The sequence below is a fragment of the Helicoverpa armigera genome, chromosome 18 (genome assembly GCF_030705265.1).
Source record: "Helicoverpa armigera isolate CAAS_96S chromosome 18, ASM3070526v1, whole genome shotgun sequence".
NCBI lineage: Eukaryota > Metazoa > Arthropoda > Insecta > Lepidoptera > Noctuidae > Helicoverpa > Helicoverpa armigera.
In genome coordinates, this window is record NC_087137.1 from 9,971,878 (window position 1) to 9,999,014 (window position 27,137).

A 27,137-nucleotide genomic window follows, 5' to 3' on the forward strand; every position below is an offset into this window, starting at 1 on the left:
GTTACAATTGTAAGAGCAACTCGAGACGGATGCCTGGCTTGTAACGTGAGCTACGTCGATACCGATTCCTGATAGCGTAAACACTTCTTGGTCACATCAGTGATGATGGGGTTTGGATGAATGTAATTGAAGGGTGTATCCATGCATGAGACAAAATTAAGGATTCGTAAAGAAGATTTTCGAACACAGGAACAGGAGTTTTACAAACTAGGTGAGGTCAGAATCCTGTCGGCGTTGCCGGCCCCTGTGATCAAGGGACTCCAAAAGGAAATAAATGCGTTTAAGTAAAAGTTAACGTGACCATCAGCTGATAACTTTTTATCTTAAAAAAAAAGATAGGACAATCCAAATCTTGGAAGATGTTTTGAAAAATTTTAGGTGCATACTGTAGAGGTAAAGTTCGAAAATTGGTTGGTGAAACAATGGCTTTACTAAGTGCGCATTTACATTAACAACTAACCTAAATTAAGAGCTTTAAGGAAACTTAATTGACCAGTGCTGAAATTTTTACACGCTACAACTAACTTATACTTTGTGAGGCATAAAAGCCTCAACTGGTCGATTCTTTTAAATATTCAAAGTGCACTCAACCCCTTTTACCACTGTAACTGCTGAATATTTTAACATGACATTATTCATCACTAGTCGTTTTCCCGCGGTTTTACCCGTAATCCCGTGAGAATTACTGCCCGTACAGGGATAAAATATAGCCTATGTTACTCGGGAAGAGTGAAGCTTTTCAACTGTGAAAGATTTTTTTTAAATCGGTTCAGTGGTTTCGGACAAGGTGGATAAACGACCTTATAAAGGTCGCCGGAAGACGCTGGATGCAGGTCGCCTCCAACAGGTATCTGTGGAGATCTAAGGGGGAGGCCTATGTTCAGCAGTGGACGTCCTATGGCAGAGATGATGATGATGAGTGGTTTCGGAGCCTTTAGGGTACAAATAAAAAAATATTTCCTCTTTATTATATTAGTATAGCAATAAGTATAGGTAAAACATTACCTGCCTTTTTATCACAGTTGGGTAAGGAACTGAACTTCGTGGAATCTTATGATTATGACGCATTTGGCCTTTACAAAACAGTTCAATCACAATCTATTGAACTTATAGATTGTACTATCAGAATTTTCAGGGTATGAATCAGAGGTCAAAAATGCAGATAATCATAATATTATTTTTTAAATTATACAGACGATTTGTTCTAGAAGGTTCTATATGCCTTTGTGTGTGGTATTACACCAGAATTTTGTGGTTTTAATCGGAACTTACAGTTCTATTTATTTATTTTCCTTTAAAATAATTCAGAAGACTGGGCCTCACGAAAGCATAGCCCAAAAGTGAAAAAAGCTGCTAGTTTGAAAAATTTCAAGTAACATTTGCCAATGCACATTATTTTTTAGTATCTGAATCAGTGAGTAAATCGCTTTTGGCACGAACTACCAATGTATCATAGTTTAGTTTAGGGTTTTTCCGTCTAGTCTTCTTACAATACAAAATCTAGTAAAATTTTTCCTTATAGTCAATGAAAAACCAGAATAAACCAGTTGACTGTACCAACATCTGGTGACAGTACCAAATATTCCCATCAGCGTGCAATAACAACCGCATTGACAGGAAACTTCGCCATAACAAAGTCTGATGTTAGACTTTCTGAATGATTCAGAACTTGTGTGTTGCTGAGAGGAGCGTGGGATAATATTTAGTTGACAAAAAAATTAGTCAAACGAAAAACGCCTTAAAATATTTTAAAAAGAAAAAAAAATGCATATTTGGTTATGGCTGAACCAATTGAGACAAAATAAAGCATAAAGATAGATGGAAGTTAAGCTACTCTTTTATCCAGATGGACGAAATTGCAGAAGACAGCAGGTTAAAAATATAGTAAGTAACTCAAATAAGTAAGGGGTATCAGATTGCCCAAGAAACTGCCTTAAGGATATTAGATAGACAGTCTCTTCATGTCAATTATTGGCACCATGGCACCCAGGTACATCGAGTTAGTCTGGAAGCCGACCCCAACATAGCTGGGAAAAGGCTAGGCAGATGATGACGGATAATAAAAGCCAAACTGGCCAAACCATTTAGGCTTTTTCAAGCGTTGCAAATATGGGGTACATACATAAAAGTAACGTAAGCTAGTAGGTAATTAATAATTCACTTTCAACGAAGCATTACAAGCTTGATAAGGTACGACATCAATGTACTAATAGTACTATGATGATAACGGCGCGGGCGCATGATTCAATGAGTTCACGTTATCTCTGACCTTTGTGATGTCATACGCACGGGTAGACTTTAACTGGGGTTCAAGTAGGTGGTTAAACTTGGGAGTTAGATTCAAAGGGTTTTATGTTGGGTTTTCAGGAAATGGAAGTCCCTGCGTAATACCCAAGAGATACTTATATGATCTTAACTTTGTTTCTTTGAAATAAATTTTTATCGCAGCAGTTAATTTGAATAATTTACATACGTAAGTATATGTAGTAACATAGACAAAAAAATCCATTTATTGGGGATAGCTATGTGACAACTTAAAAAAAATGTAAAAAATAACAAAGTACCCATTCAATTATTTTATGGCTAATCAGTTGAAACACAAAGTTACAATATCTCTCTGCACATGCCATTACTAGGTATAACAGATTTATCAATTCAGAGAAATGTACGTACATTGTAATTTTAATAACAGGCTACTAGGAAAAGCAACAGTCGTTCTGTTTCAATCAGTTTATTGATCATCATATGAAGAGCCTTTGTCCCAACTATATTGGGGTCGGCTTCCAGTCTAACCGGATGCCTATCTGACCTCCTCAATTCAGTTACCCGGGCAACCTAATACTCCTAGGTAAGACTGGTTGTCAGATTTACTAGCTTCTGCCTACCCGTAAGGTTGCCTGTCCACCGGAGCCGAGCTAGGCTGCGGAGTGGAGAAACTGAGAAATATTAACCAATAGGATTGAGGAGCGGAGATTTTGTGCAATCCTATAGGTTAATATTTCTCAGTTTCTCCACTCCGCAGCCTAGCTCCGCTCCGGTGGACAGGCAGCCTAAAGACTGCCAAAGATGTTCAAATGACAGTTCATTGATATCAATGTTTTATTTCATAATATTTGCCATTTTTATAAATTGTGACTAACAATCGGGGCTGTTTGCGATATTGCAACATATTAAATTCATTATCAGAGCTTTTGGAAAAACCTTATCAATACAAAAGCGAATGTTAAAACAATGCATGATTAACGCATTTTTTAATTGCCGCTTTCTAGATAAAATGTTAGTCATTAGGGCTGTTAGGTATATTTTGAGCCTATCTGAGTTATAACTGAAAAGTGCGTACTGATTAGCCAGCAATGTGCTACATTAATTCTACCTGGCTCCACCCGCAAGGGAACTTCTTGCCGCACCGAAATTCAAAGCAGCCCTTTCTTAGTCTGTGTACCAAAATTTGTTTAAATCGGTTCAGAAAGATCAAGAGATTAAATCACTTTCGTATTTACTTAAAGATCGTAACTCTTAAGGATTTGCATTAATGCACCATTATGTAATCTTTAGAAATGTTTAAAGTCCATCTCACCATCCACTGACTAGGGTCACACATTTCTTTATACCCTTGAACAACTAATTTTTCGGACGGGTTGAATAATGCACCTTCAAAAATAAAGCAACCTAGACGAAATAAATTACGTTTTAACCCTGATCACTTGGTTGACTAGATATCAAAGGCCTGAACGTTTCAGAGGTAGGTACGTGCTAAGTATACCGAAGCCGCCAAGTAATTGATGAGCCCCTCGCTTCAATGGAGCGGAATGTTCGAAGCTGTTAAAAGTAAAGTAGGCTTAGAGTGTGCAGCCGTGAAGAACGTCTGGCAAGTGATTATGGACTGTTAAGTTATAGATAGAACGATGTTGCAGTTTTTTTTGCAGGTCCTGGGAAGACCTAGAAGTCCTAGGAAACGTGAAGGCGATTAATGGTAATGATAGCAAATATCTAAAGGGCATAACATCAAGCTTCAAGTTTGTTAGTTTTGACGTGCCTCAAATTGAATGTCTTTTCCATAACAAGACCCCAATCTTTAGGACCACAAAATGAATGGACAGTTACAATACCCTGGTAAGGTATGGATGGTCCTGTCAATTCATATGTTGCTCTCTTCGCATTTGCCCTGTTCTGCCCTCAACCCAACGTTTAATTTAATTAAGCTGATAAATCAGCACTTTTCGAACGTCAAAAACCAAAGACAGCCCCCAAAACGCCCACCCTTCACCACTTCCTATGTGTTCCTCAAGAACCACACCTTCCAATCCACCAAACAGTATCAAAATAAGACCCTTACCTCTGAATCAAAGTTATCATGCGGCTGCAACTGTGCGGCCGGGCGCGCGAACTCCCGGCGCGAGTAGAACACGTTGTGCACGCGCGCGTGCCCGGCCACGTCGCGTGCCAGGCCTAGCACGGCGCGCACGCAGCGCAGCGGCGTTGTCGTGCCGCAGGTCTTGAGGATCCAGCGACGACGGGAGACGAACATGCTGCTCTCACTGGGGAAGAAAAAATGGAGTTTTTATATTACAAAGTCAAGAAAATATTATTAATCATCTTTTATAATGACGCCAGGACGTATTATAGTGTACGAGCATTTGCGCAAACACAGGTGCACTCACTATTCCTTCACTCTCAGGCGCAGGACCGACATTAACGCGCTAATCATCTTTTATAGATGTTAAAAGGCCATCGGTGGGGAAAATGTATGTAAGGCCAAGTCTATTTAAGTCAAAAGACAGCAATAAATAAGTAAATCCTGCATTTCATGGTAATCCTCCTTCTTAAAACGCGAAACTTTGAATGTAGATGTTTGCTCACACAAAAATTACTCAATGGCTGATGAAACTTCAAAATAACACAGGCTAAATTTTATTTGGGTGCGGGAAGTAGTTTCCTCGGGAAGCTGGTAAAATCGCTGGCAAAAGCTAATTATTTACATCTTAAAACTGCTTCTATTTTACAAGTTCCAAGTTCTAAAAGTCAAAGATCGTCACCGTCACAATATCAAGAAGTGTCGATCTGCATAGGACAGTCCTACGTACGTACGCCACGCAAAATACAGATCAATTAGCATGTATCCAGCATGTGCATTTAATGTACGAATCGTGCACAATTGTCAACATTATTGCAAACAAAATACAAAGTCATAACAAAATCAGTGCATATGTTAGACTCATGGAGAACAAAATGACTAGCGGAGGTGCCATAACGGAAAATCTCAAAAGTAGCGCGCCAAAATGCGGGTGTGCGGGGGATGAGGAACGTTAGTGTCTTCACCTTTATATTCTTTGAACGACCATTTTATTTAATACCAAAAACGTTGACAGATTTCTCAAAGAACCCGAACGCCTAGTTAACATGCAACTGATTTTTATCATGCCCACCGTATGTATTTGACCGAGAAGGTGCCTGACCCATTTGCATTATGGCATCTCCGCTCTTTCCTTACTCCGTGGTTCGACTGGTCAGTAGTAAACATAGACGCGTCTAAAACTGATAAGCTCTGTGGTAAGTCATTAGTCTCGTATCATGCGAGCTAATTATACTATTGTCTATTTAGGATTTAGAACACGAGTCACTTAACACACAAATTAATCGGTGAGGCTGGTGCAATTCGGTTTAGGGTTGTCAGTTTTAAATATTTCTTAAGCACTGGCACTCAGCTGCATCTAGTAGGTGGGGAAAGGCTAGGCAAATGATGACTCTTTAATTATTTCTTTTTAAACAACATTAGCCAAACTTAAGTCATGGAAAAAAAACTGATAAATATGATTTTTACCCGACTGCCAAGAAGGGCTATGTTTTTGCTGTATGCCCATTTGAGTTGAATCGGGATCCATTTCATTCGGGATCGAATGATCCCGAAGGAAAGGCATGAATATGCCTTTATATTATCAAAACCTCTGACAAACTTGATTTAAAGTTAACAATTTGTTTAGTTCCCATTTGCATCCAAAAATTATATTTTTACGAGTGTCAACCCTATGGTATAGTAGTGGACTTGAAGATAATGTGATGTTGGTTCTGTCTATTATTACATCAGCCTAAATATTAGATAAATAAACAAATGCGTATTAGTTTAGGTTAATTTATTTAACTCACAGTTTTATGTCAATTGGTTTACGATAGGTTAATGGTAGGTAAAATTAGGACGTGTTATTGAATTATATTTTATCAAACGTTATTATTTTTCGTGTAATATGTATTTTAGACAGAACAAAATACATATTATTTTAATGTCAAAAATAGTTTATTTTAGTAGCTATAATTATTATATGGTAACTAAAATCATTCGTTAATTTCATCATTCAAGTTTTAAATCTGATGATGAAAAAAATCTCTTGACAATATTTATCTCTCTTTAAAACTATACAAGGCCCAGGTCATTTTGATACTTGAAGTTATAAATAGTGACAGTTTGACACTATTATTTATAAATGTCAACATTGGTACGTTTAATGAGCTGTGATAACTCACTGTTGCTACCCAGTAGTAATGATATTTTAAAAGTTTATTTTAAAATGATATTTCCTTATTAACGATAATGTGTAATAAGATAATGTTTTAAGAACTCTTGTACTACAGACGAAGGTACGGGTCAACAATCATTCTTGACCCAAATGTCATGTGATTCTTAATAATTACATTTGATAACACATCTGTAATTTAGATTTATTTTTCATGTTTTTTTTTTGTTCTAGCACAATTTTATCAAATCTCTCATTATGGGTTTAATTAGTATTACGCGTGTAAAAATGCCAAAATGTAGGTTTCGAAGGCTATTTTAAGCATAAAAAACGCATATTTTGTAAAATTAGTTATTAAAACTTAGGTTTCATTAATTAAAACGAGGTTGAAGTCTAATCACATTCCATTAACCTATTTAATATGCTTATTAGTATTTTTTTAATACTTCAGTGTAAAATGATGATTGGGCACATAAGTAGCTGTAACATTACACATGTCGCTAGGTGCAAGTGTCAAATGTTATGCAATTACATAGTTGGTAATAAAATATAAATGTAATATTGCAGCAGGTACCTACATTTCTTAACACGATTAATTTACAGACCAGTAGGAAAAGTTCGCTTTAGTAATATTTACTTGCACCCCCAAAGACTCCGAAACTACTGAACCGATTTGACAATTCTTTCGCTGTTGTAAAACTACACTCCTCCCGAGTAACATATACCATATTCTATCCCGGTACGGGCAGTAGTTCCCACGGGACGCAGGCGAAACCGCGGGGAAAACGGATAGTGAAATATAAATGTTATATTTTAGTTCATTTCTCAACACGATTAACTTACAGTAGGAAAAGTTCGCTAAATAGGGTTTTATAGCCAATATCCTGCAGCGTAAAGTAATAAATCTCCTCAATGCGTCGGTCATTCTTACGGTCAAGCACTTGCCACGAGCGCATACAATGTTATTCAGTATAACTACATAGATAACACTAAGACGGTCACCGTCGAACTGCAGATGAAATTGCAGAAGATGCACTCGATGTATAAAATTAATTACATGTTCTTGTTTTTATAGACGGAAGCAATCACTGGGGCAGTTTTTTCGTATCGTAACGGTGTATTTTTATGAGTTGTATCTGAAGAACAGGCTTTTCCTTGCATTTGTGCAAGTGTCTTTCTTATAGATGTACAGAATCTGGTCTGTTTTCTTAGCCGGATTCAGTTTGGAGACTTGATATGAATATATAGGATATGATGAAAATGAATGAGTAGGTATTGTGTCGGATTGAACCTACTGTTTAAATTGTTTTATATGCATAATCAATGCCAGCACATAGTGGCTCGATAACCATTATGTAATATAGTAAACACGATTAGTACTAACACGTTCCCAGCGTATGGTCGAGTAAACAATTAATTGCGTTCATTTTGTAACCGTATCGAGCTATTTATAGTTATGAGACGTTGACATTTTATTTAGTAGATTTCTGTTCTTTGTTCACTTTCCAATATTCTTGCGAGCTTAAAGAGATCCAGGAAAAAGTAACGAAGTAAATTGTACGCAATTACCTGGCTGAGTGCCTTATTACGGAGTTCTATATAAATCATACATTACATACATATTATTACAAAGTACGTAACCCAGCTTTCGCATTATGGAATTGTTATTATGATGCACGCCATATTGTAGCCAGTCAAAGTTGTATACTAAACAACGACAAATTCGTAAACACAAGTTACTGTAGTTTTCTTCCCATTAGACCAAATTAAGCATGTGATGAGCTTGTAATGTAATCCATGATTATCCTACTAAGTATGAACATAACCAAAGTGCTAGTGAATATACATAGGGGTCTATACAGCTATATCCTTGTATTGTAACTCAATATTCTGGAAGCCAACATATGCGCACGGATATTGAGTTATTACACGTCGCACACAGGTGGAATACAGGTAACCGGTCAATACATAGGTACATGATGAAGAGCGCGGGGATGGTAGTTGCCAACCGTCCGTCACTATGACGACGAGACGGAATCGAATCGATTGGATGCATCGTTGCATCTAACATTTAATCGAGACATGAATCATTTTACAACCGTGCCGTTTTCATTCAAACGTGCAAATAAGTATGACTGGTGATCCAATTGCCTAAATACTTTGTCTTAGCATAAGAATGATCGCATTTTACAGGACCACACAGTCGATCTATACCTAACCCACTTAGAAGATGGAAAATACTCGAGTCAATTGATTTAACGCGTCTATCCGATGATTACCGAGTCAACTCGATTGATCAATCATGCTCAATAAGAAAAGTGCGCGGCATAAGCACGTGTTATGCTAACGGGCCGTTTATCTTGTTAAGTCCGGTACAAATAGAGTATGCCAGCGAGCTATTTTTATAACAATTGATATTGCTCGAGGGTCATGACGAACAAGAAGCACATATTCAGAGACGTCTCCGTGATCAATAGGTTTAATACCGGTAGCGATCACCGACTTGTCCGAGGCTCTCTGAATATCAACTTCAAGGCCGAACGTTTCCGTCTGATGAAGGCCAGGCTCCGACCAACACTGCTCCAAACCATGACAGGATCCGAAACGTTCCAGTCAAATTTGGAGAACCGATTTGCCGCCGTGGAAACCACAACAGACGTTAACCAGAACCACGAATATGTGGTTCGGATCCTCAGGGAGGAAGGTTCGAGATTCTGTAACATGCAGCGTAAGGGCAAGAAATCAAAGCTTTCGGAAGAGACATTAGGGCTTATGAAGAAACGACGTGAAAACCCGCCTGTCACTTCGTCAGCTAAGCGGGCTCTAAACCAAGAGATCAACAAGCACGTACGACGCGACCTCCGGTGCTCCAATACTCTTGCCATTGAAAGAGCAATTGAGCTGAATCGGGGGTCAAAGGTGTTCGTACAATCTCTTGGAAGAAGCCACTTGACGAAGCTGACCACAACAAGTGGAGAAGTCGTTTCTTCAGTGCCGGCAGTCCTTTCGGAAGTGGAAAATTTCTATGGCCGGTTATACGCATCGCATGCATCTCGACCTGATCCCGGAAATGAGGATTCTAGAGCCACATTAACACGCCATTTCACCGAAGACCTGCCAGAAGTCAGCAGTGGCGAAATCGAGATCGCTCTGAGACAGCTCAAAAATGGAAAAGCCCCTGGCGAGGATGGCATTACAACAGAGCTTTTAAAAGCAGGAGGTAAGCCCGTACTGGGGGAGCTCCAGAAGCTTTTTAATGCCGTCCTGTTTGAAGGAGAACTCCAGAGGCGTGGAGTAGGAGTGTTGTCGTCCTGTTCTTCAAAAAGGAGACAAAACCCAGTTGAAGAACTATCGACCCATTTCCTCCTAAGCCACGTCTATAAGCTGTTCTCAAGAGTGATCACGAACCGACTTGCGCGAAGACTCGACGAATTCCAACCACCGGAGCAGGCTGGGTTTCGAGCGGATACGGCACCATAGACCACATCCACACAGTGCGGCAGATTATACAGAAGACCGAAGAGTATAATCAGCCCCTGTGTCTAGCATTTGTGGACTATGAGAAGGCCTTTGACTCGGTTGAAATCTGGTCTGTTCTGGAGTCCCTGCAGCGTTGTCAAGTAGATTGGCGATACATCCAAGTGATGAGATGTCTCTACAAAGCCGCTACAATGTCCGTCCAAGTACAGAATCAGCAAACAAGGCCCATACCGTTGCATCGAGGAGTGAGACAAGGGGATGTTATTTCCCGAAACTGTTCACTAATGCAATGGAGGATATGTTCAAGACGCTGAACTGGAAAGGACGCGGCATCAACATCAATGGCGAACACATCTCTCACTTGAGATTTGCTGACGATATCGTCATCATGGCGGAAACGCTGCAGGACCTACAACAGATGCTTAACGACCTGGCTGAATCTTCTCTACGCATCGGCCTACGGATGAACTTGGACAAAACCAAGGTCATGTTCAATGAACATGTTCTACCGGAACCGATTGCGATACACGGCGCCGTTCTCGAAGTTGTTCGGAAATATGTATACCTCGGGCAGACATTGCAGTTAGGTAGAAACAACTTTGAGGACGAGGTGAATAGGAGAATTCAGTTGGGTTGGGCTGCATTTGGGAAGCTACGTCGAGTCCTAACATCATCGATTCCACAGTGCCTAAAGACAAAAGTCTTCAATCAGTGCGTCCTACCTGTCATGACTTACGGAGCCGAAACGTGGACACTGACGGTACGGCTGGTCCACAAGTTTAAAGTCGCTCAGCGGGCTATGGAAAGAGCTATGCTCGGCGTTTCTCTGAGGGATCGCATCAGAAATGAGGTAATCCGTCAGAGAACTAAGGTCATCGACATAGCCTACCGAATCAGCAAGCTGAAGTGGCAGTGGGCTGGCCATATTAGCCGAAGAACCGATAACCGTTGGGGTAAACGAGTTCTAGAGTGGAGACCGCGCCTCGGCAAACGTAGTGTAGGACGTCCTCAGGCACGGTGGAGTGATGACTTGCGCAAGACGGCTGGCAGGAGCTGGATGCGAGAAGCCGAAAATCGATCTCAGTGGCGTGCACTTGGAGAGGCCTATGTCCAGCAGTGGACTGCGATAGGCTGATGATGATTGCTCGAGGGTGCAACATTGTCGATATGAGAAAACTATTTTCCTATTCAGATAATCGAATACAAACCGTACTTATTTAAATAATCTGTAATAATTTTTGAAAAAGTATCAAGATTGATGGTCGAACTTTATTTTTTTCTATCAAAATCCGACTTTTTACAAGATACGGCTAAGTTTTCTTTTGAAATCATATTTTCTGCTGACTAAAAGTCAGTTGACGAATCCTCAATATCCAGTTTTGTAGTTACCGGATTGGTACTCGAACCCAGTTCTTAAACCTGCCGAATTGTGCAGTTTTTTCACCAGTAGCGCGTGTAAATGCTTCCAACCGTTTAGTAAAATACGGGTGAAATGGAAAATTGCTTACGATTTAAATGCATCATTGAACAGAAAATGATTTATTGTCGATTTTTTTATTTTTCAGGTTAGGTTAATAATAGTCTCATAATCATCACTCGGAAAAAAACGAAAAATTAAGATTTTAAGGAGTTTCAGACAATTTTTAAAAAAGGTAAAGGAACTTGAATGAAGACTGTTGCACGGTATTCAAATAGTATTTTGCAATTGTAAACATGTTTTAACTTTGTAATACGGTAATATATTTGCAATAAAAATGCATTTATATTTTTATGGTTTTATAAATTGTTAAAAATATAACGTCGGAGTAAATTTTCGTTACAAAGTTTTGGTTACACACGGTATATTTGAATTTTCTTTTGTTATTCCTTTGGCTTTTATATTAATATGCAATAGCAATTTAACAAAGTCCTAGAATCCCACGTTTATTTTGTTGAATTATAGTCAGATTTGCAATATAATCTCAGAGAAGTGACCACTCGATCAAGGATCAAGACTGGTACAGCTGCGTTTTCGCGTCAAAATGCTAAGACACACGAGTATACTAGCTATGTTTTTACATACTGAACTTGTCTCACTTAATAAGCATAATAGTATTAATCATACCTTACATAGTTACGAAGATTAGTCTGTATTGACGTTGCAATGACGTATAATCTACATACTAGATACCTACATCAGTTGCATGTGTTTACATAATATCAACAGTTTACTCGATACATAGGTACAAACACATACAAACAAGTCATATGTATATAGTGGAAGACATACAGGAAATCTTTGAGAAAACTAAGATCAAAGTTCAGAAGTCTAGACTGATATGCAGAAAGGCATTGACATGCGTACTGTATTAAGAAGAAAAAAAGAGATTTTTATCAAATCTTTATGGTCTTACTACAAAAACTTAAACATGTGTCAAACACTTGTCTAAAAGAAGTGTGGCTGCAAAATGGACCTTATTTCAACGTCATAATCTGTCATTTTTTTAGACAAGTGTTAAGCTGACGTTTAAAAGTTTTTGTGGTACGACGGTTAATGTTCACAGGCTCAGACAGCAGTAGGTACCTTAAGCTATAGAAATAACGGTGATTGAAGTCGAGCTGATGTAAACAAATTATTGTCATACAATATGAAAGTGAGCACTTATGGCAATTTTTCCGTTCCGAGAATCGTCTATAATCTGTGCCGACAGCATTATGTAAAGGAATATTACCATACATTACAGTGTACGTTATCCACATAATTTTCTAGTACATTTAGATTACGCCAGAATCCATGTGCAAACATATCTCAAGTATTTTGTAAGCTAATGTTGCGGTGGGCTTTTGTTTAGAAAAAAACCTCTGTGGAATTAATTGAACACAATAGTTCAGAAGAAGGAGATAACGATGAGTTCAGAAGACCACAATCTTAGTGTGGTGAAGAACGTCAAAAGAATCATCATCATCAGCCTATCGCAGTCCACTGCTGGACATAGGCCTCTCCAAGTGCCGAAAATCGATCTCAGTGGCGTGCACTTGGAGAGGCCTATGTCAAAAGAATGCTAGAAGACATATTTTAAATAACGGTCAGAAAGAGGACCACTGAAATTAGAAAGATAAGAATTAAGATTAGGCTAAGAAGACGAATAGACGTAAAGGGACATAAGAAAGAAACACATAACAAGAACAAGAAACTTCACACTTTACAAACAAAACCAAGAAATAAAAGTCAAACTAATCAAAATAATGAAAACTAAGTGACAGACATAGTTGGAACTTATGCTTTAAAAGCAAAGTAAACTGCTAAGGACTCGAGGGAATAATGTCGACGTAACACGGCTGACCCAAAAACTAGACGTCACATTGTTGCTTATCGTTGGGAGCAAACACGGTCGCTTGGTTAATAGTGTTGGTCACGCTTATCCTTTACTGGCTTAATAGGTTTTAAAATAAAATGCTTACTTATTTTTGTATGCAGAAAGAATTGGTTAAGTTGGCTATCGAAAATTGATCATTCCCACCTAATGTATTTTTTTTCTGGTCCCTTCCTAAAGTCCAAATTTGGTCCTTCTAGGGCCTTTTCAGTACCAGGGCCACGGTAACTCTTGCGGACAATCCCTCAACAGTTTCAAGCTTCGGCCCTAAAGGCCCCTAAAGTGGCCTAAAGTATTTTTTAGGGTCTCTATTTTTCTAATTTATATTGGGCTTTATGGACTTTATGGGCATTGTGGACTAAACCCTAATTCATCAGTTTTAATGAAATAAAAAAGTTTTTATCAAAACCAAGTTAATGTAAAACCTGTCTTGGAAAGCCCAATGATTTGATGAATGATGCTCATGCAGAGAATCTGGACCCTAATTCACCTTTACTATGTAAACTATATAGTAGGATGTTTGTAACAGTGTTTTTATGTATTCTGAAGTAACAGTCTGCTAGGTGTTGGCGGTTGAACTTGGCACAGTGACAGAGCTGTAAACACGACTCCGAGACGTGAGGATACTCTGTTTGTCTGGGAGTCTGGAACGACTGGATAGTTTCCGTAGAAGGCGAATAAAATTACGAAAAAATAAAACTAAAAATGTTGTATACCATCCATGCAAACCAAGAAGTTTCCTCACATAAAAACACAAGTAGAACAAATAACTATTACTGCTGTAGTAGTTACGCTTAATGTGCTAATATTATTCATGAATAAATCAAAGAGAAGCCACGTGTGTTGTGAATAAAGGCAATAAAGTTACATAACATCAAACGTTAAAAGCATATCATTACCAACTCATAAAACTAACGTAAATAATAGCGACGTTTAGCGGACTGCATTAGTCACTACTTGGGCGACCTTGTAAAAACTTGGCCCGATTTGCCGAAATGTGACCAATTTGTATACAAATACCTACCTATTTATTTATAATCTGAAACTAAACGCCTTGTTGGACAGTATATACTCATTAAAGTTTCAAAGCACCGAAAACGGTTGCTCAATTTAGTATAAATTTTCAATATTTAAAATTGGGTTCGGTAATAACATTAAACATCCTGGTACGGCGTGATTTCACAAGTATCTTTGAGCACACGTCTCTATTGGCGCAGTACATGAATGATAAGTCTTATATCACAAGTAGGTCAAAAGTTCGCGGGAAGACAATAAATTACGTGTTATTGAACCCGACGCATTAACTCTGAAATCGTCCACGCAAAAAGTTTTGATAGTAGGAACTATAAAACAGTTACTTGATAAAAGCCGTGAGAGATATCGATTTTCGTGAAATATTCCTACTTGACTTTAGTCAAGCATTTGATTGACGTAACTCATTTTTAATAGGAGACAAAAATGGATTTGCATTTGATTTCAAATCAGGATTGCTCAGTCATATCTTCAGACCCTAGACGAGCTAGAAGCCACAACAGAACTAAATTAAGCTCGAATGTTCTAAGTTAGTATACCTAAACAAACACTAGCAGATGGCTGGGCTGTAACTGCGTCACAGCCTGTTGCTTGCAGCCGGGAGCGCGCAGGTCCCGATCGATACCTGGACCGGCGGGAACACCACTACATCAATTATATGCACCGCCATTTCTAGAACCATGTTCGAGATTGAAATACTGCGCAGTTACCTGTGCCAGGGGGTGGAGTGGGGGTTCAGGGGATGTGAAATTAGGTCACATACAGAGATGATGTGGAATATGAAATAATGGTGTGCAATTTTACATGTCCGCAGAAAGCGAAGACGTAGTTAGACATAAGAAACAGCAAATACATGCAAAAAGTATATATGAAGAATTCTATTTACGAGGCAAGGACCAGACCCACTTATATTTTTCAGAAATGTTCAGGTTATTGTAATTAAAGGACGTTGTGTACCAAATTCTAGGTCATGCTGCGTATTAATACAGACAGGGTGGAGTACCACACCCCCAATATGAAACTGTAAAATAACTCAATGTAAGATCAAACTTGATGCGTTATTAAGAAAACATGTAAGCCACTTCAAAATCATTACATACTAATCACCCAGTTTCTGAATAGCCATCATAAAATTGCTCCTAGTCTAAAAATGGAAGCTGTGATATGAATGTTCCGTTTCGATGGCATTCTAGAAAGTTGTGCGGGATGAAAACTACTGCGCAGTTACCGGAGGGTAGGGGGTGTGCCTACTATATCAAGGAACACAGGTTGACAGCGTTATGAGTTGCGATGGCTCTATTGATTTTTGTCCAGATTGACGTTTCTACATCAGACGATGTGAGATTTTGTATTAATAACTCTCGAAGGTTGAATATGGAGGTAACTTTAAGGTACCTGAAGATACGTTGTGAGCATAAAAATTGGGTCAGCTAGGCTGATAACCGTTAAAGTTCATTGCCTTGGTAAATAATTTCACAGCTGTAATTTTATGTACAAAAATGGTAATCACATTATTGATGTACGAAGTCTAGTTGACGAGACATAAAAAATAAGGAGCAACAAATCAAACATTTGCAACGAACCTAAAATTTTGTACTTTCGCCAAGAGAGTCTTTGATCCCGTGTAAACTATGTAAATTAATTAGCTCCTGCACGAGCAAATCCAACGTGCTAAAATGAATGATTTATATAAATATAAATAGAAACTACAGACGAACTGCAACACGAGTTCTTGACAAACACGATAAGAAAGTCCAATTGCAAGGACAAATCAAATGTAATAAAAGTCAGAAAAACGTATTACTTTTGATGGCAAAATTTGAATAGCCTAAATTCGAAAAATAAATGATTTAACTGTAATGCTTTAGAATTATCTGTTTCCGCTGTCTGTTGAGTCTAGATTAACACAATATCTAATTTTTATACTAACTATGACAATGGGACTGGTAGATATAGTATTATTTCGACAAGTAAGCTTTTCTGCCAAATTCAACCTACGCATCACGGCGTCGGTTATAATTTGGCAAAAAGGGCCAAAAATACTCCCAAGGATTACGGAGCTTTGACACGCGGGTAAATTAACCAAAATTTGGCAATCGCCCTATTTGTGTTGGTGACGTCAGATGATGCTGGACAAACTAATATTAGGTTTAGTATAATTACGTGGATATAGGTGATATAGGATCATACTGCCAGAATCTTGGATATTGGTACCTAAGTCTATTTGCAATAGGAAAAATTTGCGTGACATACGTAATTGAGAAAAAGGAAGAAAAAAATTGCTACGAACTCTAGGACATCAAAGGGTATCAACAGAACGGTTTTCAACAAACACCTCTCGATGCCTCTCATATTTTAACAATTTTAATATTTTTTTACCATAATAAACATATAACATACCATTATTAATTACTTCACAATACAATGGTGCCTTGACTTATCAAAATTCGCCAAATTTGGCCCTGAATCGCGAGGCAAAACGATTGTAATCACGCGCTAGTTTCATGTTCACGACTCATGGCTGCAGGTGTTGCAACAAAGTACTATAGAAACATTGTTGGATATAATTCACCATAGCACAAATCTAAGAATTTACTTACTATCATCGTTGATAGAAGAGCTCTCAAAATACAACAAGATGTTCCTGACAATCACTTTAGAGTAATTAATGAAATTGAAGAACAGACTTTTTCCGTAATACGAATAGCATACAAAAATAAAATGACAACAGCTACAGCCAAAACCTAAATGACATAACTAAACATAATTCAAATGACAAAGACCGGCCTTGAAGATCATTTGAAACTGGCCCCTACCGGAACAGAAACCAACGTTATTAACTATTCCTCTCGGTACACAATCAAGACAATTTTTTGCATACAGTAAGTAGCGTGTTTTTGCCACCCATATTTGGCCAATGAACCGTGGCCGTGATATCATCCGTGAACATTCAGATAATTTGTGTTATGTAGGCCAAAGCAATGAAGAATAGTGATTTTGCAGTTGTTTTGGGATTTGATTGATCATAGTACTTTAAAAATGTTAAGAGGCGCTATTTTGAACCCTTTGATAAAAATACCATGACTAGACCAAAAAAGATTGGATGCAACTTCAAGAGGTCCCTCTTTTATAGCAAGTACTTCAGACGGTTTCGATGATAGAGCATTATTGAAGAGGGCCCGAAAGCCCAGTGCATGCTAACATAGTGCTGCATCAGCGTCTTGAAGTGCAGTGCGCAGGCGCGGAGGCTTCTACCTTGACCTTACCCTAGCCCAACCCCTCGACACACCCCCACCCTCTGAGGCAGCGGTGGTGGTCGTGGAGGCTCTAGCTATAGGGCAGTGACACATACTAAGTCGATAGCAAAACTCTTTGTTCTACTTTTGAGGAATTTTCCTTAGAGCATTATTTTTGGGATCTTAATAAATGAGATTGTACGGAGAAACCTCCCAGCTAACTCAATAAGGCAACAAAAAGAACGAACACTTTATTCAGAAAGGATATGACGATAAATAAAACATTGCAGGAGATAAAAACGATGAAGTTAAAGACGAAATGAATAAACAGCAACTACATAAAAACAAACAACTGACTATCCCTTAACTAGACAGCATCTTAAAATAACTATCATACCGCCTACCCGACTCGATGTTACGTTTTACCGACGAGGTAAACAAATCGATGGCTAAGGGGCACTCACAAGGACGTTTGACGAGATCTTGGCGGGCTTGCGAACTCATAAATATCAGCTAGATATTCCGAGCTTTGGGGATTCTGGCATAAGAAAAAAAACTTGCTACAACATGCCCAAAGTGGGACAAAACTTTCTAACAATATTAGGAGTCGTGAGCCTGAAGTTCAGACACAGATCTGTTTATAAGCAAGACACGTGTCGATGGAGTGTGGAATCAAACAGTCTAGGCGACGTGTTTTCATATTGAAATGCGTCGTGAGCATGACCCAGTTTTACCCATAGCTGGCTTATGGCTTTATATTTAGTTCAGCTTCACACGAGGCATTATGATGCTTATTTGCACAATACTCTAAATAAAGAAGCGAAGGTATACTAAATAAGAGAGTTGACATCGAATCCTGTATTGTACTTGTACTACCTTGAACTTTAGTAATCGCTAAATATAAAATTGAAAAACCACTCACTTTTTTAACAGTGAGCAGTTTTTAGCAGTGGTAGAACAAAAAATAAAAAGTAGGTAAACATGACTTTTTCCTCTTAGAGTTTGTCAATCTATTCTTGTTTCATTATTTACTACATTTGCAGCGGCAATAACATAGTGTTAGACTGACTTCGTAGGTACAAATACTGAAATCATGATTTTGTTTTCATCCGCTAATAGACCAAGGCCACTTAATTCTATTACAATAATAAATAACTGCTCTTTCTCTATGCATGAACTATTTTAGTATAAAGACGAAGATCTCGTTTGCAAAGATTTACTGAATGTCGTAGATGACAATTTTATGAGAAAAATATTGAGTACGGTTATGTTTTGGTTAACGAACCCGATCTAAATATATTCTGATAGGATGCCAACAGAACTATTGGATACAAACAAGCGCACTGCAGTTAATTTAGAAACAAACCAGAGAAAGTTCCGGACCAAGCAATTAATGTATTGATCAAGGAAACGAAGACAGTGAACACGATAGTTTTAGAGATCCATAGTATAAAATTAGGACTTTTATCAAAATGGATTACATAAACAGGTATAACATTCGATCTTGAGGACGAGAAAATGTCAAAACAAAATCAAAACTCATCTATCAAGATCCTTTCGATACGTCATTTTGTTAGCTCTTGTTTTTACTGGCTATATCTACTTAGTTCTAACTTCGCCTGGATACGAGGAACTCTGTGATATACGATGACTGATAACACGCGAATGTACTCAGCCCATCGATCACTAACACGAAGTGATAAGCTACTCGTTCAAGGACATCCAGCATTGATTCTTGAACTTTCTCGAGGAAAAAATTATGAGCAACAAAAATCGAAGGTACGTCTGAGGTGAACGATGACTCAGGTGTAGTAATTGAGTCAGTTGGATCCAATGTTGGTGATATATCCAAAGTTGGTGATACATCCAATGTTGGTGATACATCCAATGTTGATGATATAGCCAAAGTTGGTGATATAACCAATGTTGGTGCAAATATTATGTCTGCATTTAGTGCGAGGATTGCCCCATCAGTTGTGGTGTTTATATACAACCGCCATGGAACTTTCCGAGAGATCATTACGTTGCCATCTGAAGCTCCTGTTACGGACATCCTAATATTATATCTGTCTGATCTTTTGCTTACTAAGAATTTGAAATTACTTGTATGGGACTAAAAACAAAGTCCTACCTTTAGTAAGCGATAGTATATTGGGAACAGCCGTTGGGTAGTCTAGGACGAATGTTTTAGCCTGGGGAAGTAAACAGGAAAGCTTTGGAATAACCCGGTCTTGAATTTGGGAGTCGCATCCGTTTTATAGAGCAGTTCACTTTGATATGTAAATCGTAGTGTATATTTTCGACATGTCCGCCAATAAATCACAGCGTTCGTGATCTTTGCAGATTGCACTATTATTTTCTTTTTTCTAATGAAAATACCGTTTTAGAACATCAATTTTTTTTTCTTCTATGTTACCTCCATTATTTCCTACTTCTAAATACGTAAATTTAGAAGTTTTCGAAGAAATTGATAACCAACAAACAAGTACTTGACATTATTCATGGTTAATTAGATAATAATATTTTGGACAACGCAAGCTCACGCCTGTTTACTCGTCAGTATGACGCCAAATCTAATGTCCCTCCTATATTTACGTCAAACGACTTTCTCGTACTAAAATAACATGTAAATCAGGAGTTGGGAACACCTAGGTTTCGAGAATATCTAGTACAATATCTTCTGAAACATGGTTGAGATTCCCTGGTTGCTTACACCAATGGTTTTGAATAAACGCCAATTCAAATGTTACCTATCCATCGTATTGCGTGAGTTAGGAGCACTTAGTTTTGGGTGACGTGATATTATTTCTTTTTAATGTAGCATTTTGTATCCATTTCATTTGTTATTCCGGAAAATTACGATAAACATTTCCACGTTCCTATTCGTTATTTGTTGTGTACTTGTCTAAATGACAATAATAATCATTCAAAAAGATTTAGGGTTGGAGGTCCCGGAAGAAAATAAAATCATAGCTCTTTTAACATAAATTTTCGTTACTTCTTTATGTTGGGTTTGATTCCCAACAATATCCATAACAGCCTTTGTGATCCTTTCATTGTTATACCTCATTGAACAAAATTAAGTGCGTACATTTTTATGAAGTACGCCGTCAACTGTGTTATCTTTCCCTTCAGAATTCTTGTGAATCCAATATATTCGAATTATTCTAAGAAACAGGATTTTATGTACTGTTCAATTTTGGGTTTGAGTTATTTTCTTTTATCTCGGGTTTCAATGTACTCTTAAATAAGAGTACCTAAGTAGATATATCAGGTACTCTCTGTATGTATCTATATGGGTATTACTTTACAATAAGAGAATCACAGCAAGAGCACAACACTAAATCATTTGCTACATACATGTAAGTGCCACTGCGACGGACAGGAACGGACTGCCAAACGTGGTATTGGCAAGATACATGTCTCCCAGCCCATTTGATACATCAAACGGACCCATTTAAGAGAACATTTCCGTACTCAGAAGATAAAGTGCTGCGACAATGCTGGATAGCATACAACAGATAGGAAGATATAACAAGATGAGAGATACTTGTAGCAAACTATAGCTTTGAACTACGACAATCAAGAACGCCGATGAAGTTACTATAGAAGATTGAATAGAAACAGAATTATATAAAATAATACTTTTTGTAACAATAAAACAGGAAATTGACCTAATAAAAGAACTAGCTACAAAAGTTGGAACTACAACGTAATCGCACGTCGAACACAGCACGCTAGCTAATCTAAATATACGACTAACACACGTGCTGTAAGTTGCAACGATTAACAATTAGCATTGTTTACTATCAAACACATAGTGTACTGAATATGGTACTATTGTTGTAATAAAGGATGGTACGTGTCCCTCTGATAATGTTTTCAATTCACAAATGGTCTCTTTGTCTTTGTTACGTTAGGTTTATGTTCAATTCTGATATTGTTAAGCAGCTTGAGTATTTATATCAAAAGCTTTAGCATAATCATCAGTTAATAGTCTGAAGTTTGAGAATCATCCATGTAAAATCAAAGGGAGAGAGATTAGCTTAAATGGGCAAAAAATACTTTCTGAAGAGGAAATCAAACTGATGATTGATAGAGACGTATGAAAGAAGAAAGCAGCATAGCTCATATAAATTGGGAAGTCGAGATACATTCAAGGGGATGATGGATCGATTGGTTATCGATTTGATAGAAGCCATAGCGAAAATCTACTGGAGATTCATCTGACAAAACCGTGATGGCTTTGGAAGATGGTCTGTGTTTTATTCTATGGATGTTTTGTCCTCTGCTGGCCCCATAACTGCATGGATACAAGGATACAATAGACGTAGGTCACGTCGATCCTCACAATAGTCTTTGTGATTAGTTGAAACAATAGTTAATTGGAAACCATTGATGGACTCCCAGTGTCAAATGTCGATTGCTTATTTATTAGGGATTTGGCTGAGGTGCAAGTGCTGTGGTAAATTTTGAATATTTTTGGGCTAATATAAAGTTTGGATATCTAGGAAGGTTCCTCAGTGAAAATGTTAGCTTTAGCATAACTAGAAGAGCCTGTCAAACTCGCATGCAGATTTACAACCAAACGATATGACATAACAGAAAAACCCTACAGATGCTTAAATCACATTAAACAGCATTAAAACCCGGAACGTAATTCACGTCACTGCATGTCACATCTAGACGACATTATGGATGCACGGCCGTTGCTTTCACTCTCAGATAGTTGGCTTTTCGCCTACCTACGTCACGCTCGCGCCACTACGTAGATCCACGTAACTGGGCTGAAATGGTGCAGATGGCTTATGTATTTCAAGTTCTATAGGAGTTGTGGGATGTTATGAAACAATTTTGTTGGTGTTCAAGAGTTTGTTATGATGCTTATTAGTTGATTCTGGCTTTTCTGCTATGATAAGTATTGTTTATTGTTTGTCAGCTACTTCTTGGAAGCTATCATTGCTACATTGCTTGACAAGTAGCCTCAAGAGAAAGTATAAATCAATATCTATAACAAGTTAAGCTTCATTGGTGATAAGTCTGTCTGGTAGGTATAAATCGCACTTTAAACCTTATCACTTATGTAACAGCTGTCATGACCTTAAGTAGCTCGACAATTAATTCAAGTGGCACCAAGTACTGCGTACTATGACACTCAATTGATATGTCAAGTGTTCGTCAAAGCGAGAACTTTTAAATGGACACTTAACGGTTCAATAGATTTCAATGAGTGCAAACTGTCAATAAGTGCAACAAATCAATCATGTGCATCAGCCTTGGACTGCAACAAATGCGTACTCCTTTTGTTAAGAACTCATTATTGCTACAAATTCGAAATATTCCAATTTCAATTTGAAGGAACGTTTCGAATGCGCATAAGCACCTTCACGCTAATTATAAATCGTGATTGATCCCTTGTTCTTATATTTTACGCTATATTTTCATGGATCCACTTAGAATTAAGATCACTTCTAATAATATGTACATGATCGTACGATTCTGAAAAAACTGTCAGAAAAACAACCGGTGAAATGACACCTGTCCCGTTTTTATACAACTTGTATTTATTATTATTTCGATTGCACATAATTTTTGGCAATCGAGAACGATGCAGTTACCTAGGCTAAAGCAAACGAATGTTGCTATTATTCATACGATTTAATTATAGCAAATGATCATGCTCCGATGACATGACATATCATAGAACTAGAAGGTTCGATTGACAAAGAAGTATAATCGCAGAAAAATTAACGGAATGGCCATTGCTATCAAGGCCTCTTTTACAATTAAAAATCATTATCATTGACACTGAGTTTGAACTGGTTGATAACCCTTCAAAAACTGGCCTGATAGGCTGACCCGGGTACGATAGCAGTGACGTAGGGTTAAAAGTACAACACTAAAATGTTCGACATGATAGGCACGTGCCATGTTTCGTCACTATGGCGACAAAATTCGTCACAGATAAGGAAATTACATAACCAGGACACTTAGAATTTCGAAGCCTTTAGTACTTTGATGCTAACGAACTGACTAGAGATAAACACAATTTGTGAACGATAATAAGACATAGTATTGAAATCAATGTGTGTCAGAGAGAAATGCTTGAGATAAGTAGCTAAATAAAGACACAATTGGCAGACGTGATTATTTATGTTGTTGATAAGGTAAAAGATGTAATTACGAAATATGTTTCAGTGTGCCAGACAGAGACTTGCTACGGGCACTACCTCTAGTATTTTGATCATGTTTGGAACTGCAAATCTTTCAATTATATGTGACTTAAAGATGCTCTGATCTTAACATGTAGACCGGTCAGATACTGTAAGAACTTTCAGCATATCATCGGGATTGCCTATGTTTTGAGTGACAAACCGAAAATATTAGGTCAACGACTTTCAATATACCTAAATGCTATAAAAAGACAATGAGAATCAATTAAATGCAGCTGTTCTGTTCACTACGAATGACAGAACTTTTATTAGTAGATACTAAATGGTCATTTATCTACAATTTAACAGCAAAACATGTCATTAAACCTGTGTAAACTACACATCTGTCACATTCATCTATACTAATATAATAAAGAGGAATCATTTTTTTGAATACCCCAAAGGCTCCGAAACTACTGAACCGATTTCAAAAATTCTTTAAAAGCTACACTCTTCTCGAGTAATATAGGCTATATTTTATCCCGGTACGAGCCGTAGTTCCCACGGAATGCGAGGGAAACCGCGGGCAAACGGCTAGTGTAACAATAAATGACAAAGGAACATACAAGCAGTATGTTCGCTCAAATATTTTCCATGTAACAGGATATTATTTTATAATTAAGCCACTTACGACTGACGATCAATTCCATTCAATTGACAGACCGTCTCACAAGCTTGCAATACGACATAATGGTTATAACCCTCAAATGGTCGGAGGTCATGCAGGTGTCATATTGTATGGGTCAGTTGGACCATAAATCATTTGAATAATGAACGGATATGACAACGAAGTGATATTTGTTCGCACTTCGTAAGTCATTTTGTAGCGTTTAGGTGGCAGGTTTTAGGTATCATTGACTTCGAAATTGTTCGTTAAACTGAAGGGCATTTAAATGAAGACCATATATGTAGAACTAGCTTCTGCCCGCGGTTTCACCCGCGTCCTGGATGGTAACAAAAATTGTCCTATGTCCTTTTCCCGAGTCTAAAACCCTTTTAATTTTCAGCTTAAACGGTTCAACTATTCTTGAGTTATAAGATGTGTAACAAACACGACTTTCTTTTATATTTATATATCTACAGATTCATTGAACATATATTATTTGACAGTCTCGTTACGGGAAGTCAGAAGCCAGTAAGTCTGACAACCAGTGTTGTGGTGATTTTTGGCTAACACAAGTTCTGCGTGAAAAAAGCAGTGTTACTGTTTTCGCGGAAATTCGTTACAGATTGGATTAAATTACATCAAACTGAATCAGAGTGGTTATGATATGTATTTTCGATAATTCGCAATCAAGGAAATAATGAATTGGGTCACAAAATACACAACACCCATTAAACAGCGGGACTGTATCGAATTCCGTGACTAATCCAAACTAATATTATAAATGCGAAAGTAACTCTGTCTGTCTGTCTGTCTGTCTTTCTGTCTGTCTGTCTGTCTTTTCTTCACGCCTAAACTACTGAACCGATTTGTGTGAAATTTGGTACAGACATAGTTTGAAACTTGAGAAAGGACATAGGATAGTTTTTATTACAAATAAAAATAAAATTATTCCGGACATATAGCGCCATCTATTGGTCAAATCAAAAATCTGCTGGTAGCCACTATTCCACGCGAACGAAGTTGCGGGCAAAAGCTAGTATTCGATAATATCGATTTTCACGAAATTTTATGCCGGCTTATAGGTATTTAGTACGATATATTATTGTTTTGATAAGAATATTTATATGAATGAATGTTATCGTTGTATGAAAACTAGTAATGGCCTATTTTCGTATTTTAGGTCTATCATTTCTGTTAGAATTCAATTCAAAATTTTAAGTTGCATGTTATGCATTTTATGCATCGTGCCGATAGAAAAAACGTACCTATATCTTAGGATCGATACAATAATAATTTACCATTATAACAAAGATATTTCAAGTATCAGGTGCTATTTTCCCGCTCAGTCTACCAACGATGCGAATAAAATCGATAAAGCCTAGGGTCTATATGAAAGCTAAAAATATCTCGCTGAAAGAAGCTTCAAGTAGAACTTCAAGGTTGTACACATTTCGCTTTTCATATACATCTGTAGACGTGTGATAAAAAATACTTGAAATTGAATATTGTAAGACCAAAGACCTTATGCGAAAGAATCTGCATAGGCCTTTGGAGAACCAATCGTAGTTTTAGTTTTTTTTTTAATATGTACACCTTTTTACTTGTCGTAATCGTAATTCAGTATAAGTTAGATATTGTTTGTTATTATACGGTATATGTATTAGTCTGTATACCTACTTGAATCCTAACTAATATTATAAATGTGAAAGTAACTCTGTCTGTCTGTCTGTCTGTCTTTTCTTCACGCCTAAACTACTGAACCGATTTGTGTGAAATTTGGTACAGACATAGTTTGGAACTTGAGAAAGGACATAGGATAGTTTTTATTTCAAAAAAAAATATTCCGGACATAAAGCGCCATCTATTGGTCAAACCAAAAATCTGCCGGAAGTCACTATTCCACGCGAACGAAGTCGCGGGCAAAAGCTAGTATTTTATAAAGTTTTAAGAAACTGAAAGTGAAACTTCTTCAATCCCTTGACTTATTCCATTTTCCTAAAGAAATCCACAAACCACATTTTTACATCGAGTGCTAAATAACAAATAGGTAGGTAAACATACTTATTATTGTTATGTTATATAACATAAGTAAGTAATAGAATAACAAAAAATGAGTCATTCCGAACAAAGCATCTTAAACGATGCGTCGAGCTGTTCAGTTGAATTAGATTTATGACCTCATGGAAAAATGCTCGGCTGGTTGCAAAATAAACCGGTACGGTCAAGGTCAGACTTGTGACAAAAACTGCGGCAGCGGTGACAGGGTTTGTTGCTAAGTTACGTATGTTATTCTTGGATTATGCTGGGCTAATTATAAAGATATTCAGTTATGGATGGAAGAGATACTTAATAGCATTTTTAATCTTGGTAGGTTCAGAAGTTAACTCCCAGAAAATGTAGGTTTTCACCATACGAAAAGGCTCCGAAACTACTGATCCGATTTAAAAATACTCACTGTTTGGTAGCTACACTATATATTTTAACCAGGTACGGGCAGTAGTTCCCACGGGACGCAGGACAAACCGCGGGAAGACAGCTAATATAACAGGCCCCATGTAGAAATACGATAGCGAGATAAAAACCCTTAAATAGGTACCTCCGGGAAAATTTTTAACTACAGTTATTGTATAAGTAGCATAAGTATACAGTTATTGATAATATATCGGAAAAGGGAAAAACAAATAACCAAGCGTCTGTTATCTTAGCAG

At 37.6% G+C, this 27,137-nt stretch overlaps 1 protein-coding gene across 2 annotated transcripts in view; it reads right to left on the reverse strand.

Annotated features, from left to right (window-relative positions):
* The window catches only part of LOC110383424 (S-adenosylmethionine decarboxylase proenzyme), a 35,379-nt gene that overhangs the window by 5,858 nt on the left and 2,384 nt on the right, over positions 1 to 27,137 (reverse strand). For both annotated transcript variants that reach the window (XM_049848588.2, XM_049848593.2), the window contains exon 3: positions 4,337 to 4,538. In XM_049848588.2, coding sequence (XP_049704545.1) covers positions 4,337 to 4,538 — 202 coding nt within the window. The remainder of the gene's footprint in view (positions 1 to 4,336; positions 4,539 to 27,137) is intronic.